General features: G+C 37.2%; 1 protein-coding gene across 1 annotated transcript in view; it reads left to right on the top strand.

The window, feature by feature from the left end:
• Dlc90F (dynein light chain 90F) overlaps positions 1-12,350 on the top strand; it is a 54,047-nt gene extending 41,697 nt beyond the window's left edge. Inside the window, exon 5 of the mRNA XM_090375288.1 lies at positions 12,182-12,350. Within this exon, the coding sequence (XP_090231414.1) occupies positions 12,182-12,252 (71 nt within the window). The 3' untranslated portion in view covers positions 12,253-12,350. The remainder of the gene's footprint in view (positions 1-12,181) is intronic.
• Positions 12,351-19,201: the final 6,851 nt, after the last annotated feature.

Here is a 19,201-nt window from a genome sequence, read left to right as displayed (position 1 = left end):
CAAAGGAGATTAGGCAGGCAAAGGCAGATTATGAGAAATCCTTGGCAAAGGATGCAAAGAAAAACAGAAAAGAGTTCTTTACCTATTTAAACTCAAGAAGGAAAGGGATGAATCAGATTGGTCCACTGGATGTTGATGGTTCAACAGTTGAGGATCCAGCTCAGGTGGCTAACAATCTAAACGAGTATTTTGCATCTACATTCACACATGAGGAGTTATTCAGGAAGGGGAATGTCGTAGGTGAAGTAAACATTGGCAGTGAGCTAGATGATTTTCTAATAACTGAGAGGAAAGTGGAGGAGAAATTGTTGAGGATAAACATAAAAAAGGCACCCGGGGTGGATGGGATCTATCCAGTTATATTAAAGGAGGCAGCAAAGGAAGTAAGCAAACCCCTAGCCATAATTATGAGAGCTTCTTTGGACTCAGGGGAGGTACCCATGGACTGGAGATGTGCAAATGTAACCCCAATTCACAAAGGAGGATCAAAGGCTGACACAGGTAATTATAGACCTGTTAGTTTAACTTCGGTTCCAGGAAAATTAATGGAGGCACTGGTTAAAGAAGCACTGCAGGATCATCTGGACAAGAATTCAGTTATAGCTCAGACACAGCATGGGTTTGTTAAGGGCAGGTCTTGTCTGACCAATTTGATTGGATACTATGATGTAGTCACAAAAGAACTGGATGCAGGGAATAACTTTGATATTATATATTTGGATCTTAGAAAGGCTTTTGATACTGTTGCGCATGGAAGACTGTTGCACAAATTGGAGAAGTGTGGCATTCGAGGCAAATTGCTGCTATGGATAAAGGGATGGTTGAGTGGCAGAAGACAGAGAGTGGTAATCAATGGACACTGCTCAACGTGGACTAATGTTATTAGTGGAGTTCCTCAGGGTTCAGTGTTGGGTCCATTGTTGTTTTCTGTATTTATAAATGATATTGATGATGGTGTATCAGGCTTAATGTCCAAGTTTGCAGACGATACAAAGGTTAGCAGGGTTGTTAAGGACACTACTGATACTATGCTGCTGCAACAGGATTTGGAAAGGTTGAGCAGATGGGCTGAGAGGTGGCAAATGAAGTTTAACATTGACAAATGTAAAGTACTACATATGGGAAACAGTAACCCCAGATCAACGTATCAACTCTGTGGTACTACGCTGACAGTGGTAGAGAATGAAAAGGACCTGGGGGTAATTGTGCAGGCAGATATGAAGTTCTCTGAGCAGTGCAGACGAGCTGCAAGAGTAGCTCATGGTGTCTTGTCAATGATATACAGGAATTTTTCTAGCAGGGACAGGGATGTGATTATTCCCTTGTATAAGGCATTGGTCAGGCCACACCTTGAGTACTGTATACAGGTCTGGAGGCCTCATTTCAAGAAGGATGTAGAGCTGCTGGAACGAGTACAGAGAAGGGCAACAAGATTAGTGAATGGAACAAAGGGTTGCTCTTACGAAGAAAGGCTTAAGTTTTGCAAATTACAGAGCCTGGAGACTAGGCATCGCCGAGGTGATCTGATAGAGGTGTACAAGGCTTTGAATGGCTTGAGCATGCTCAATGCCGATGGGATTCTTCCTCTTGCTCAGAATAATCACCTGAGAGGGCATAAATTCAAATTGAGGAAGGACGGATGTCGGATAGATGTGCGGAAATTCGCCTTTAGCCAGCGGGCAGTTGGTTTGTGGAATAGACTTCCATCGCTTGTTGTTGAAGTTGATAGCCTAAACAAATTTAAGGCTCAGCTGGACAGGTATTTCGAACGAATTGAGGGGTGAAATGGGAGTAGTGGTTGTTTTTTTTTTCTTTTTTTTTGGCTGATGCTGAATAAGCTTGCTTTCTTGCATCATATGCCTCTGCTAATGCTAATGCTAATATGAGGGTGGTTCAATAAAGAATCGCCCTCACCTACTTCCACATATTTTGTGTGTAGCATCATACATATTTCTGTACTAAATGTGTAAAATTTCAGCCCTGTGTCTTAATTTGTTTTTCTCTTACACGTTTGTAGGCATGGCCTGCTGTCCTAAGGTGTGAGAATGCTTCAAGACAATGTCCCAGTTCACACTTCTGAAATTGCAACAACATAAGTGGCCACTTGTGGATATGAAATACTGCCCCATCCAGCCTACTCACCCGATCTTGCACTATCAGACTTCTTCTTGTTTCCTTCCCTTAAATCATTTCTTCTGGGGGACCCACTTCCCTGATGATGAGACTCATTTCTGCGATAGAGTCATGGTTCAAAGACCAACCTCACCACTTCTACAGGAGCAGCAGTATCCATAGCCTCATCCATTGATGGGAAAAATGTGTAAATCTGACGGTGGCTATGTAGAGAAGGACTAAAACCTGTGCCAAGAATCAGCAGGCTAGCACCTCTGCAGCTAGGTCAGGGCAATTCTTTATTGAACCACTCCTCGTATGTTCACTCAGTTCTTGGCTATGGATTTTTAAAAGTGCAAATGAGCTTTGTGTATTTATTTTCATATGTTGTTAGGATAAACCCCATTCAAGTGTTATAACCTGTTATTGGAACAGAGTGAGGCAGAATAAATTCTAAGGACATCCTTCAATAGGAGTGCATGGAATTTTCTTGAAAACACATGAAGCTTGATCACCTTTGAATGTAATACTTGGAAAGCCCACTTAACTTTTTCCAAATCTATGTCTAAGGACCAATGAACCTATGCTAACCCCTCCTCCATCCCCCTAAAAAAACTATTTCTATATAATGGCTCATTATAGCCTTGGTTGCTAATGTGCCAATAAAATCCAAACCAACCAACCAAAATCAGTGGATTAAACTGAAGGGAATTAAGAGCAGATATCTAGTGGACAAATCTTTTGACAGTCAGTATTAGTACTACCTTTAGCGAGAATTCAATCCCACAAACCATTACATACTGGCACTACCGTGCAGAAACTTCTGAACTGCTACACACATATGCAACGCTAGGGAAGGGTACCATGACTTTCCTTTTACATTTAGACCTTATGTTTTACAAAACTGGTAACCAAAATGGTAACTTTTGCTTTAGAAATATAATGTATACCAATTTATAACTTCCAGTCATATTTAAATTGTGACACTGTTACATAATTTTTGTAGCTTCATGCTCTAAGGGGAGAAATTAAATCTTTCTTTTTTTCTATATTTTTTTTTTTTTTGTGGCTGTTGCTACAAATTAACTTAATGTTACTCCTCAAGTAAACAGTATTTCTTGTAAAAGAATTATACTTTTTATTTATGCTGTGTCCTCCCCACCCATAAAATGTCTTAAGTGACAGCCTAGTAACATTTATATACAATGGGCATTCTACTCTGGTTAGTCAAAGAGAGCATATGTTTTTTAAGTTGGCTTTAGTGGATTAAGTGGTTTTGCACATTATAGCCTTAGTTGCTAATGCACCAATAAGATCCAAACTAACCAAAATCAGTGGATTAAACTGAAGGGGATTAAGAGCAGATGGCTAGTGGGCAATTTTTTTATAAAATTTGTTTAAATTTACTTCTGTAATTTTTAAATCTTATTTCAGTAACTTTGTAACTTTTATTTCATTAACTTTGTAAATTTTATTTCAGTAATTTGTACATTTAATTTGTACAATATTTGTAAATTTAATTCTTTTCTATAGTATTTCTTCTGTCACATTCTTTCCAATAACTTTGATAACTTAATTTTTACTTCACTAGAGTCAAGTTTTGTCACTTCCTCTTTATTGTAATACTTTGTTAATTTAAATTATACATTGTAAAATTAAATTTTATAATCTTTCTTATGTTTAAATTTTACCTAAATAATGGTTGTTACATTATCCACTTTTAGTACATTGTCCGAGGATATTATGACTCAAAAAGAAATACCTGTGGACATTTCTGGTGTGAGTTATGAGTTCCTCACTTATATAGACTGTAACATATCTAAGGTCAGTCTAGTTGACAAACCAAGCTCAGCTGAAGATTCTTTTCTTTGCAAATGGTGTAAGGAAAACCAATCTCAAATAAACTAAGTGCATCACTAGAAGGATTTTGAATCACTGAAAAAAATGGATGCTTGCCCTATAAAAAATGTAACTGGGAGCCTGTCCGTGATGAAAGTACCTCATGACCTGCCAAGTGATCCCTCCTCCCCTTGAATCGGATACATTAACAGAGTAGTTCAGTGCATACTCTCTGGTTCTAGAAGATTTAGTTTTATTGGGAGCCTCTATTGTCAGGGATATAACATTTTTTGCAATAAAGATAGGTGGACTAGAATCAGGGTATGTTTGCAGAGAACAACAATTGATGATATTACCAATAGATTGCCAGATTTTAAAGGGGTGTAAAGAAAGAGCATTATTATTATTACATGGATAATAATGTAATAATAGTGTGGGGACTAATGATGTTAAATGAACACAACCTGACAATTTGTTGAATAAATATAGGATCATGCTGAAAAAATGCTACAAATTAGATCAGAATATTTATATCTCTACAATTCTGCCCAGACACAATAGGAGGATTAGATAATGAAAGCCTTGTGGATTAACTCAAGATGTGATGGACTGTGCAAGACTTTTGGGGAGAAATTCTTCTTAGCATGTCCTGCACTTGTAAGTGGATGGAATTTGTTTTGTAGAGACAATATTCATTTGAACAAAGGTAGAGCAATGTCATTGAGGATATGAAATGTGCAACAGATTGACATTGATGTCCCAGGAAAAAACACAAATCTTAAATGCCCTTACATCCTGGGGGCAAGAGCAGTGAACAGCCTGCCAAAAAAGTGAAGTAACATAGAAATTTATCCCAACAGCATCCTCTGTTGATAAGCATACTGCAACTCGGTTTGCTCCAAACTTTCAGGGTACCTTCCTCCTCACAGGCCATGGCACTTTCAGTGAAAAATTACAGGACATTACGTTGACTTTCATTTACATTGATTTACGTTGACTTTCAGATGGAGCTCCTGAATGCTTCTTCATTCTAGCCAGAACACAATCTCATTGCCTGCAAAGAGGCCTACAGAGCCTGCTTTACCTTTGCCGCTGACCTATTCAAACAGCATACTAATCTGAACAGATGGATACAGCAATTCTTGGTGACCACCACTGCAGCCTCCTAACCCTCTGACCTGTCTCATCTACAATCCCAACCTAGCCAATATGCCACAGATGTCTCTCTTATTGTGCCACAATACCCACTTACTTGGACCTAACCTTTTGGGCTCTACCTATTCTTGGATCGAACTATCAATTCTGGCACAACTCATGACCTTTGTTTTTGCTGGGAACTGCAGACTGAACTCATGTTGCTGACCTGAATATTCTCCTGTTTCTGCAGGATGCACTGATGGCAATTCACTGGATATTGTCATGGGACGACTGGGTCAAGCATCGCTCTCTTGTCTGACCTTCTCTTGCTGATTTGAATGCTCCTTGCATCTTGGATCTGCTGATGGTAATTGCCTCCCTTGCCATGGGATTTAGATATCCAGGAATCTATGCCCCTTGGTTCCCCTCTTACTGATCTGGGTGAGGTATGCTGACAACACCTCACCTTTCAGTCTTGGGACCCAACTTCCTATCCAGCTGTTCAGATACTGCTGCTTCTTCAGCGTGGGAACTGGTGAATGTATGGAGGATCTACTTCTCTCTTTTGCCAAGAGCATGGAGCTTTTTGCCATGGGGTGCCTTTGCTGACTCCTGCATGATCAGGATTGTGATTTATGAGGATGCTGGGATATATTTCTTCCAGCATGTGATCATTCTCTGCAATTCTAGCTTTCTCATTTTTGTCTATTCTTTCAGCCCTCTGAAGGCGCAATATGGCCAAAGTTGCTTTTGCGCCAAAAAATCCAACAACAACCAACCAGCCCTCTGAGGGCCACCCCATCCTGTCACCCCTTCTATTGGGACCTCACTTCCTTTGTTCTTTCCCTTCACTCTCCTTGGGGGTGCCTTCCTTCTCCATCAGTGCCTTCTTGTCTCCCCTGTTCTTAACTATTTCACACTATCCACTCTGTTCCTAGACTGCCCTTCTCATATTCTGGTTAGAGCATTGGTGGCCCAGTATGCATTCCTATCCACCATGCTTCATCTGGCTCCCTGTGCCATAGATGGATGCTGGGCATTGCCTTCCTGGTGATCTTGCCTCATAGTAACTAAATACCTGTCAAGCAACACAAACAACACACTACTCACAACCCAGATTAACCACACTGAGTGGTTTTGCAAAATTGTGCAGCATCACAGAGTCCTTAATATGGATTTGTAAGAACTCCACAGGAACTGCCTATCAGTTGGGAAAGAAGGGTAATATACACACACTCATTTATCTGATGATGTGGGTCAAAGTAATGCTTATACATCTCAAGTTGTTCTGAGGGTGGCAATGTTTCAAATGAGTGGCAAGGTAAATCAAGAGAAAGCCTAAATAACTTCAAGGGGTGTGTCAGGGTGGTAAACTGTAGACTTAGTCTTAACTGTGTCTATAATAATGTCAGGAGTATTGTCAGTAAAATGGGTAAATTCAAACTCCTGATTAGGATAACTAATGCCAACATAATAGGGCTAACCGAAACATGTTTCATCCATGTATTTAGAAAGGATAGGGAAAAATAGAAGGGGGGTAGTGGGATCATACTTTTTATCAAATGCAGACTGGGTGAGAAAAGAGCTTTTGCTGAGCCAGAAGTTATGGCTACCAGCATAGAATCTGTGATGTGAGTTAGTTGGAAGCAAAGGTATAGTGAGGGTGGGAATAATCTACAGACTACAGGATTGTGAAGAGTATTACAAGAGTTTCTATATGCAGATAGAATGGAATGCCTAATTATTCTAATCAATTAGAGCCAAATAGTTAGGCATAGAATGCCTAACTATTTGGCTCTAATTGATTGGAATAATTAAGCGAGAAACTTATCATGGGGAACAAAATTTTTAAATAAACCAGATTATTATTATTACCACAGAGCTTACAGTGCAGGAACCATTGGCAGGTGGTGATCATGCAATTGTTAGTTGGAAAAGGAAAGATGTTACAGCAGTTGAAGGTGTCCTTTTCTGAAATTAAAGGATACACAGATTTTAATTTCAGAAAAGGTGGATATAACAGTTTAAGATGCTATGTGGCATCTATGAATTGGGCAGATTGCAGAGAGAGAGAGAGAGAGAGAGAGAGAGAGAGAGAGTGTGGGGGGGAATATATTAGAATTATGGAATACCTTTAAAGCAGTAATCACAGAAGCCATGAAAACGTATATACCATTAAGAAAATATAGCACAAGGATGACGCCAAGATGGATGAATACAGAGCTGGCCAGTCTAACAGAGCTAAATGGATGACATGGGGAAAGTTACAGAGCACTGAAAAGTACTGAAGCTTACAACAGCTACAAGTTCATCTGTAACGGACAAGTTGGACAGCCATGCTGAGTATGAAAAAGCACTGACTAAGAAAGCAAAGAATGGGGACAAGGATTTTTTCATGTATGCAAATAAAAACGAATCAGATCTAACACCTTGTGTATTAAACAGGGTAAGGAAATTCTTAGATAACTCAGTTGATGTTTCTGATGAATTGAATAGGTACATCACATCAGTCTTTAAAGACCCTTTCTGCTGAGGAGAGACTGTGCGAGTAAGACTGAAACATATGAAATTAGTGATTTCGAAATTACAGACAACCTTTTATTAGGAAACCCTTCAGGCCTAAAGGCAAAGTAAGGCTGCTTATTAATTTGATGGCATATACCCAGTAATTTTGAGGGAGGCAGCCAGAGAGTGTATTGAACCATTGAGGTTAATTATGAGGGTATCTTTAAGATAAGGTTAATTATGAGGGTATCTTTAAAACTCAGGAGAGATTAGTCTGATTTCAACGTTGGAGAAAAATCATGGAGGCATTAATCAAGAATGCAATCCAGGAACATTTAGATAGAAATGGTATTCTGAAGTTCATGCAATGTGGTTTTTTTAAGGGGAAAATAATATATAACTAACCGTGTAAGCTATTTTATTTATATTTTAGCAGTCCATCACAAGAGGTTACTGTATGAGCTGGAACATGTTAGGTTTACCGAAAGATTCTAATATGGATTGCAGGTGGCTGCAAAGCAGAGGGTTGTGATTACTGGATGTTCTTCAGATTGGTGTAATGTCAGAAGTGGGATCCCAAAGAATGTCGTTTCTGATTTTCAAAAATGACATCAACAAATGGATAAATGACATTATGTCAAAATTTGCAGATGATTTTAAGATTGGCAGAGTCATTAATGATCTCTGCCAAGCAGCACACCTTCATGATGACTTGATTAGGCTTCAAAAATAGTCAGAAAATGGGGAAGCTATGTTTTAATGCAGCCAAATGCAAGATTACACTTGGGAAAATAGCCACCCCAAAATAACTTGTATACTTGGTGTGAATTAAAAACAGTAGAGGAAGAAAGGGACCTGGGAGTTATGATCTGGTAGATATATGAAGTTCTCTGAGTAGCATAAACTGGCAACCAGGGAGCCCCATGGTGTCCTATCGATGATTTATCAAAAAGTAGCCTGTAGTGATAGGAAGGTGATAATTCCACTGTATAAGACAATTGTAAGACCACATGTAGAATACTGTTTCCAAGTATGGAGACCAGTGCTTTTTTTGGGACAGTACGCAACGGCATGACGTACCGGCACCTTAATTAACAGTGGATTTGGATGCAGTGAACTTCGAAATTTGTAATATTCCATAAATTTTTTTTCACATGTTTATCTACTATTCAAATAAACTTAAAATTATTTAACTAAATTTGCATTTTTTACTGTCTATTTTTAAGATATTTTCTATATAAAACTGTATATTTTATAATGCTAAATTACTCAGTCGGGCCTCTGTTTAACGAAGTCCTTATATAGCAAATTATTTTTAATTCCCCTTGGAAGTTACATTTAAAATAGTTTCCGTTGAGCGATGGAAATTTTCATATAGGGAACGGATTAGGAGAGAATTAACTCGGTACGCACTGTTCGCATTTCTGGCCTGCAGGCAATTTAGGCAATTAGTGCTGCTGCTGCGTGAATTAAGAGAGCTAAAGCATTCTACAACTTAGTGGTACCCGGTAAAACCTATCCGACCACCTGTCCCACGTACGGAGGAGTCGCGCTAGTCCTCTGATCAAGCGGATCAAGGTGTATTCCCAATGGGCTCTGGTCCACCTTCTACTGCAGTAGTGTCCAACCTTTTCCTGTACAGGGGCCATATTCAAAAAAATTCAAAGTTAGATTTCTGTAGTGTGTTACATTTTCCATATCTTGTTGCATGTAAAAGTAAAATTGAAAATATTCAAAAATTTTATTAAGTACAATACACAATTACATTTACTGAACAAAACATTTAATGAGAAAATTTTTTTGATAATTAACAAAATTTAAAATGCTGTTTTAGTTCACTTTCCTCGCGGACCGTAGGCTTGGACACCTTTGTAAATCAACCGTAGCACCCCTTTCGAGAATTAGAAAAGTGATTTCTTTTACCCCGACAAATAATCATCTGTAGTTTTGCGGAAGTGCGTTATCCACATTTTTCTGTAAATTTTCCTTATCTCTGTTTACTGGGTCACAGTACCTGAATATCCAAATGACACCGACATTTTGGACAGTTTCAAAAAAAAAAGAAAAAATTCAAATTTAAAACTAGTGACAATACCGATGACGAGGGAAGGAAAACGAAAACAACGAAGGTATCAATCCTTCTAAACATGAATTGTTGGCATTTAGTGAAAGTGAAGTTAGAAAATTGTCAATTAGATTACAGTTAAATGAAAGAGATGCAATTCGTTCATTTCGGGGATACCTAATTGATAAGAAGGTTTCAGAAGAATTGAAGCATTTGATGAACGCTCTGAGTATGATACCAATTTCATTGAGTGAATGTGAACAAGGATTTTCACAAACGAATCTGATCGCCAGCCCAACCAACGCTTCGTTGATGACAAAAACAGTTTCTTCACTACTGTTTCTTAAAATTGTAAGGCCCACTGCTGACCCGCTTCGATCCAGCAAAATATGTTGATTCGTGGCTGCTTCGGAAACGTCATTCAGCAACCAACACACACAAAGAAGGAAAAAAGAAGTCAGCATAGGATAGGGGTCAGCAACCTGCAGCTCTTTTAACATGTAACTGTGGTTCTTTAACTTTACAGCTCACATGAAGCACAATTTGAAATGGAGTTAGAGAACTTAAAAATCATGGACATGTGGAATGCAAGAGTAAAATGCCTTAAAACTGAAATTGAGGATTTGGAAACAAAAGGCTGCCCTTGTAATTCTACACAAATGGACGGCGATAGATGCTTTAAAATGCAGACCAATGCGTGTAGTAGCTTACCAGACCCATATATAAATTTGAAAATATTTGCGATTCGACTTCTCTCAGTTTTTGGTTCGATGTATTTCTGCTAGCAAATATTTTTGAACATAAACTATATTAAAAATAAATCAAGAAACTGTTGTCTGAACAATGCGAGCATGTTTAATTACGACATACTCGCATAATGTTGAGAGACACTTGCTCAAAAAGTTCATCAGCAAAAGTCACATTAATTTGTACCTAAATGGATGTTTGTTACGTTTTTGCAGTATTAATAAATAATATTTCAAAAAATATATATATTTTTAATAAACACCTTCCCACTATTCCATTTCTTAAAAAAACTCTCCCCCCCTCCCAGCTTGAGCTGAGGTGCGGCCCTTCGGAATCTCTCTTTTTTTTTTTTTTTTAATTAGATTAAAAATGGCTCTTCAATCAAAAAAGGTTGCCAACCCCTGGCATAGGGGGGTCGGATGAGAACTTAATAAAAATTTGGAATATTCTACAATAACTTTATTATGAAATTATTTTTACTTATGTTATTATTTTTTACTTAATTTTTTATATACTTGAATATTAAATTTATGCTTAGTAAACTGTGTGTTAATACACTTAATTTGTTGTTCTTATTCTAAAAACATTACTACTAAAGTAACAATATCAGGGGAAAAAAATTTTTAGAGTACTTTTCATATCCTTTTAATTTTCAATTTTTCCTGATAGCAAAGAATGAGTACCGGCACCTATTTTTTTTTTACAAAAAAAAGCACTGATGGAGACCTTATCTAAAAAAAAAAGTTATTGAGCTTCTTGAAAAAGGGTTCAAAGACAGGCAAGTGAAATGGTGTGATTATGTGAGCTACATAGCTTTGCACTTTAAAGGAGGGCTTGATTGCGATTAATAAGGCTCTGAGAGGGATTTATAAAAATGAATTACAGCAAAATTCTCACTGTTATAAAGAATTCCAGAACTAGTGGCCATAAATTTAATTTATAGGGGAAGAATTTTAGACTGAATTGCAGAAAGTTTTCTTTTAGCCAGCAAGTTGTTTACTGGGACAAGGTACCTCCCTCCACAGGTAGTTGATTCTTACAATTTTAAGAAATTCAAAGGTCAACTGGATGGTTACCAATATGAGATAAGAAGCACATAATTTTTCTATATCCTTATCTATTTTTTTTTTTTTTTTTTTTCAGCCTGTGGCTTCCTTTCACTACATGAAGAATACTAACATGAGAATGCTATTAACAATAAGATAGGGATATAAGTGTAATGAATTTATTAATAAATTATATTGACATCCCTTTATACAGCCACCTTATTGTGTGATATCTGTAACCACTGATATTTATTCACAAATTCTTCCTGCCTTTCTTCATTCCTTTTCCCTTTTATGTACCTTTGTCATTAGTTATTCTTATAAGTCTTGGCCTTAGTCTCCCATGTGCCATAAAAATCAAAATCTTATAAGTCTGATATTGGTTTGATTTCCCATCACTCATCCCTTTCATGCTATAACTCAAGATCTGCAGTATAACTGGGATCTCTTAGTGAAATTGATCTTATCCTGTATTACTTACCTTCTCATTAACCATACATATAAAAATGCCTAAAATTTTGCATAATGTAATTAATCTTTTTAGTCTATTTGCCATTCTGTCAAAAGGTTCCGTATTTTTTGAATATCATTGACCATGTGCATCCTGCATGAAGTAAATACTGTGGATGCTAGCTGTAATTTTAGCCATTTCCAGTTATCAGTTTACATGCGTTTTTGTATCATATTAATTTTGAATTATTCATACTTTAGCCATTTATTTTCTTTACAGGAAGCTGTACTGTTCGATGGGAAAATAAAACTATGTACTGCATTGTATCAGTTTTTGGACTTGCAATATAGAAACTCTTAGAACAGTACTTGCAGATATGTTTTATAGTTAATCTATATTCAAGGACTTTATTGTTTAGATATTCATGTTAAAGTTAGTGATGAAACCATTCCACATAATCTGAAGTTTAATAAATAAATTTAATATAATACAGAATAAAAGAATACACAAAAAAAAAACTTGTAGTTGACTAATTCTCTTGATATCCTTATATTTATTTTTGAAGCACTAACTGAAAAAAATTCATCTTTAATCTTGCATGGGCATGTTAAACTCAGTTTGCCACAGTAGCTTAAATTTAAGTATTAAAATATCTATCATAGTTATGTTGATATGAACTTTAATATGCCTTCAACTTTAATCTGCATCACTGATTTTATTTTCCTGTCATGTGCTCACTCAATTGGGTAAAAAGTTATCCCATTTACAACCTTAGGAAAGTCAACAAGAAATAATTCATTTCTTGTTGACTTCTACCCATTCAATTATATGGGTAGAAGTAACCCCAGAGAAATGTACCAACTGTGTGGTACTACACGTAAGGTGGTAGAAAATGAAAAAGACTCTTTTTTTTTTTTTTTTTTTTATTTGGTAGTTGGCGCATCGGCTTCTGTGGCCATAATTTACCTCCCAAGGTTTTTGTAGTACTTTGATCCAAGCCCAAGGTGGGATTTGAACCTGCGACCTTTGCGTTGCTAGGCAGGCACTTTACCCACCCGGCTAGCCCGGTCGGCTGAAAAAGACCTGGGAGTAATTGTGCAGTCAAATATGAAGTTTTCTGAGCAATGCAGACAGGCTGCCAGGGCAGGGAAACGGAGGTGATTGTCCCTCTGTATAAGGCAATGGTCAGGCCACGCCTTGAGTACTGTGTACAGGTCTGGAGGCCTCATTTTTAGGAAGGATGTAGATTTTCTTGAGTGTGTACAGAGAAGGATGACAAGATTGGTTAGGGGAATGAAGGGATCCTCTTACCAAGAGAGGCGTAAGTTCTGCAAATTGCAGTGGCTGGAGACTAGGTACATGCGCGGTGATCTGATTGAGGTGTATAAGGCCTTGAATGGGTTGAGCACACTGAATTCTGATGGGATCCTTCCACTTGTTAAGATTACGAACCTAAGGGGGCATAAATTCAAATTAAGAAAAGGCAGATGTAGAATAGATGCGGAAATTTGCCTTTAGCCAGCAGGTGGTTAATTGCTGGAATAAACTTCCATCTGTCATTGTGGAAGTTGATAGGTTAAATAAATTTAAGGAGGAACTGGAAAGGCATTTGGAGGGAATGGTGTGTTTTTTTTTTTTTTGGCTGATGCTGCATAAGCTCATACACTTGCTTTCTTGCATCACATGTCACTACTACTACTATTCACTTTTTGAAGCCACCTTTATTTGCAATCTTTTCTGAGCATAACTGAAAAATCCTGTTTTTTTTATATTGAAAACAAATATTTAATTATTCTTTGAAAATAAAATAACCCTTGAGCCCTGTAGACCTGGTCTTTATCTTATCTTATTTGAATATTATATTCACGAATCTTCCATAATGATAAGTCAAAGAGCATTCAGAGCACGCACTTCAATAATTGGACATGAGAAATATGCAACTAATCTTAAATTCATAATTTTCGGCATGTGCATGTAGTCTTCCAGATTATTTCCAGGTTTTTTTTTTTTTTTCTTCCAGCAATACAGGCAAATCAACCAGAGAACACATGAAATTTGCAGACACAATACATATATGGGTATATATGAAAGAAATTTCCGGGTGACCCTAATGTAATTCTTTGGTTTGGTAACAAGATCTAGCTCAATTAGGTAGATGGGCTGAGAAGTGGCAATTGAAGTTTAATATTGACAAATACAAGGTACTTCCTGTATGTAGTAGTAATTTCAGTTCAACGTACCAACTATTTGGTACCACACTTTAGTGGAGAATGAAAAAAAACTTGGGGTTTTTGTGCAGTCATATATGAAGTTTTCAGTCAGTACAGACAGGCCTCCATGACAGCTCATAGGGTTTTGTCAGTGATATACATAAACTTTGCTAGCAGGGATAAGGAGGTGATTATCCATTTTTGTACAAGGCCATGGTTAGACCACATCTTTAAGTTATTTAATTATTATTAAATACTTGTCAAAAAACAATCTCAATGAACAATGTTAACTAAGTGACATTATTTACTCAAAAGAATATAATAAGAAGAAATAAAACGATCCCAATGGAACCAGATATGTCATGTAGATGAGAAAAATAAAAAGAAGTCAGTTAAAGTAAACAAGTGTTACATTTCAGGCACGTTATCAAATAGTAATAATTCATGGTTTATAACAACAAAATAAAAGCAAAATGAAACGACTTACGCTCAAGCCAAAAACTGTCATTCATAAATGTCCCTAATTTTAAATGTCTAACAAAAGAAAACCCAGTGCACTAGGAAATGTTAACTTTTATTGAGAAAAAAACTGTTTATAATAAAAAAAAAAAGTCAGCAGATTTCTATATGAGTTCCTTTACTACAAATGATACTCTATTTCAGACTAGGTTTGCTCCAACATATCTGCACTGATGGTGGTAATTGCATGTAGGGTTTTAGAGCATCAGCAACTAAGGCCATATTGCCATGTTCTGATGTCGATTTTCTGTTTTGTTGGATGAATAACCCAAGTTTCTGGGAGAGACAGTGCTACTCTCGCCTGAGGCCGACTAACTCAGCTATCTTGTGAAAAAGGCCCATAAGAATTCCATCATCGATAGGAATCGAACCCAGATCTTTTCCACCTGGTGTGGGGGAACGGCGAACCTAACTGTGCTACCCACGAGGGTGAAAATGTTTGCACGATGCATGTATATAAGGTGGCCATATTACACCTTGGTGGAATGAACCATGAATCTAGAAGAAATCTAAGGGAGTCATATCGTGTAAATGAGGGGGCCATGGTATCAGTCTGCCACATCTGCACAGGTAGCACAGTGGCATCGACACCATCCTCTATACACCGGGTGTGAAAGGCCCGGGTTTGAGTCGGTGAAGTGAGGAACTTTTATGGGCCTTTTTCACTCCGTGGTTGAGTTAGTCAGTGTCAGGCACAGATGGCAAGGTTTTCTTCCAGCAAAACAGGCAAATCGACTACAGCACACACACAATTTATAGACACAATACACATGGGTAGTTGACTGTAACTTTCTAGGTGACCCTCCCTAATATATAATAGTTTAATTTTATCAGTCTACCATGCCCAATCAAACAGTCTGGGAATGTGTCGTTCAGAGCAGTGTATACCTGCAAGCTCCAATGAGACGCTGCCGCTCCATCTTGCTAAAAGATTATTTTGGGCTGTAGGTGTACAATATGGGGAAATGCGTATTGGTCCAGCATATCTAGGTATGTGATTCCTGTAATGGTATCGTCCAAGAACGAGAAGAGCGGTCCAATAATCATGACCTTCATAAGACCCCACCTCATTCACTTTTGGATTGTCTCTAATATGGTCTTGGAGACAGTGCAGGTTTTCAAATAGTAGTAGTAATGGTGGAGGCATGTGATGCAAGTGTGTGAGCTTATGTAGCATCAGCCAAAAAAAAATTTCACACACAATTCCTCCTTGAATTTATTTAAGCTATCAACTTCCACGACAGATGGAAGTTTATTCCAGCAATTAACCACCTGCTGGCTAAAGGCAAATTTCTGCAAATCTATTCTACAACTGTCTTTCCTCAATTTGAATTTATGTTCCCTCAGGTTCTTAATCTGAGCAAGCAGACGAATTCCAACAGAATTCAGCATGCCCAACCCATTCAATGCCTTATATCACCTCAATCAAATCACCTCTCAGGTGCGTAGTCTCCAGACACTGCAATTTGCAGAACTTAAGCCTTTCTTGTTAAGAGGACCCCTTCGTTCCCCTCGCCGATCTTGTTGCTCCTCTCTGCATCCTTCCTAAAATGAGGCCTCCAGATCTGTATGCAGTACTCAAGATGTGGCATGACCATTGCCTTATGTAAAGGGATAATCACCACCTTTTCCCTATTAGAAAAATTCCTGTATATCATTGACAATACCCCATGACCTGCTCTGGCAGCCTGTCTACATTGCTCCTAAAACTTTATATATCTGACTGCACAATTACTCCCAGGTCTTTTTCATTTTCTACCACCCTAAGTGTAGTACCACACAGTATGTTGGTTTATATATACTTTATATATCTGACTGCACAATTACTCCCAGGTCTTTTTCATTTTCTACCACCCTAAGTGTAGTACCACACAGTATGTTGGTTTATATATACTTTATATATCTGACTGCACAATTACTCCCAGGTCTTTTTCATTTTCTACCACCCTAAGTGTAGTACCACACAGTATGTTGGTTCTCACAGATGGTTTTTTAAAACCATCTGTGAGACAACTTATCCCGTAGATGCCAATTTTTCTTCCTTAGGCTTTAGTCGCTAATGCTCCTTAAACCCTACTGCAACCTATGTGATATATATGAAAAAAAAAATAATTGCTAGATTTTTTTCCAATTTCTCCAACATTAGTCTAATTTTAATCAAATTTGGGAAGCTGTGACAAATCTTTCTGTAAGATCTCAATAAAAAGTTAATGAAAATCCAGTATGAAAAAAATAATTATAGGATTACTGTTAGTTTGCTTTTAATAAAATTTCAGATGACTTTACATATATCTCTAGAATGCTGAAATATAAAATATCATGAACATATCTGTCCACTGGAATTCGAGTTGTTACATGCAGACGGATAAACATGGAGAAGACAATCAGTGCATTATGCATAAATGCTAATGCAGCTAAAAATTATAAAAAGCCAATGGACATTAACATTTTTCGTGTTTGCAAAAATCTTACTTAGATTCTGTTACTATTTCTTACAAAAGGTGTTTTTAATTTTGAAATATATTCTTAAATATTTGCAACTTTATTAAAATTTGAGGTGTTGTAGTAATCATAAAAGCTGTTTAATTTCTGATTAATATATTTTTTTTTAAATTTTTGTTCTTAATTATTGAAATCTATTTTAAATACCTGTAACTTTCAATAATTTTAAGTTATATTATTACTAATATACCACAAGTTGTCTTTTGAATAAAACTCCAGATTAAGGTACCCCATCCAGCATGGCAGCTAGCAAAACAGTGGGAAAGCATTGATTGACAACTTGTGACTCCGCCCACTGTACTAGGTTGATATGTCTAGGGTTCTTCCCCACACTTGCCGCTGGTTGATTGCAAATGATTGCAAAATCATTTTCTGATTCAAAAACAGTGGGATGAGGGCCATAAACACTCGGGGCGCTTAGCTGAGATTTATAAACACAAACCTCAGCTAAGCACCCCCCCCCCCTCGACAACACAAAACAATTGGAAAGAAAGCGCCTCCACAATAATCGTCCAATCAAAACAACCATCAATCACAGCACTCTGTGGGAGGTGCCTTCACCTGTCAATCACTTCTTTCCTCATCACAGACAGGATATAATCTGTAGTCCCGCCGTCTTTTGTTCTTGTGTGAATTTTATTTATTTTAGTGAAACAAGTAATTTTATCACAAATAGTGTTTGTATACGGTAACGGTTTGTATACATAGACTACCCTGAAATACCCAAACGTCCATCCACAGACAAGTATATGTCTTTATTTTGGTTTTATTACTTATTGTTAGGCCAAGAGAGCTTGCAGTTATCTGCCTCATTACGAGACAAGGCTGAAACTGGGTAAAAAAGATCTTACCCCAAAAGGCAAGACATAATCATGGACTTTGAAAACTTTCCACTATTTAATAAACTTAGCCCAACATTCAAAGAAATGCATCCAACTGGAAATAATGATCTTTCGCCTATCAGTTCGAAGAGACAGAAAGTACATGCAGCGATATCAAAATTACCCTACTTTTTTTTAAAATTTCACTCCCCCACCAATGAGCCACTAAGTAAAATCTCTCCATTAGTTATCCAGTGATACCTGGAGATCCCAAAAATTGTAAGACAACTTAAATCCAGAGATCTCGGTGAAAACACCCAATCAGAAACGCTGCCACATGATTATAACTCTTGTCCATCGGGGTAAACACAAATTACACCTCATGCGACACTAAATAGCTCTAAAGGTAAACCTTTAGAGATAAACCTTTCCATCTCACTCAACATCTGAATTTCCTCCTTGGAACGTACATTCTCTCAATGCCAAAAGACCCCATGAATCACACAAACAGATCACTATAGTAACGTTCTTACTAGTATCTCTAGGATGAGTTCATCAAATGCAAAACCTAAAATGAAAAAACCCAACTCAGCAACGACTATTAATTACAAATAGATAAGGATCACCAATTTCAGCAAGAACCTTTACTTGAGACACATACAGAAATTTATACGAATATTGACTGACCCTTTTTTCAAAGGAAATCTAAAACTGAGAAAAGCAAGCAGAATTCTAAAACACATCAGACTTGACCTACTTCCCCATGAAGGATTTGTGTATTTGTGTCTGTAAATGCTATATACAGTGAAAATTTTAAATATTTCCGAAACATAAAAAGAGACATCACTGATCTTGAAACTGATGAGAAAAACAGACTGTCAGAGCCTTCAAATGCTATATCTTAATGTCATTGAGTCAACTCTTGAACAGTTTTCTTCAAAATTCAATAAGTCTGCAGTAAGTTTATTATGTTAACTTGCCATTTCGGTTTGTACTAGTAAATGCAATAAAATGTATGTTTGGTTGTCATGATTGCCATTTGCATGATTTCTCATATTTTCAATAATTGTGCATTTTACCCTTTGGGAAGATATTTATGGCAATTAAATATATCAGGTGGAGTCTTTTTACTGGATTTCATTCACAGAGATATACACCAATGAGACAAAACATTATACTCAGCGAGTGGTTATGCAAATCGAAGCAACTGCAGTTGAACTACGGCCCGTGTGCTGGTCGGGGACACA

The sequence above is a fragment of the Mastigoproctus giganteus genome, chromosome 1 (assembly GCF_048544385.1).
Source record: "Mastigoproctus giganteus isolate SK-2022 chromosome 1, ASM4854438v1, whole genome shotgun sequence".
Taxonomy (NCBI): domain Eukaryota; kingdom Metazoa; phylum Arthropoda; class Arachnida; order Uropygi; family Thelyphonidae; genus Mastigoproctus; species Mastigoproctus giganteus.
This window is presented reverse-complemented; position numbering and strand designations above follow the sequence as displayed.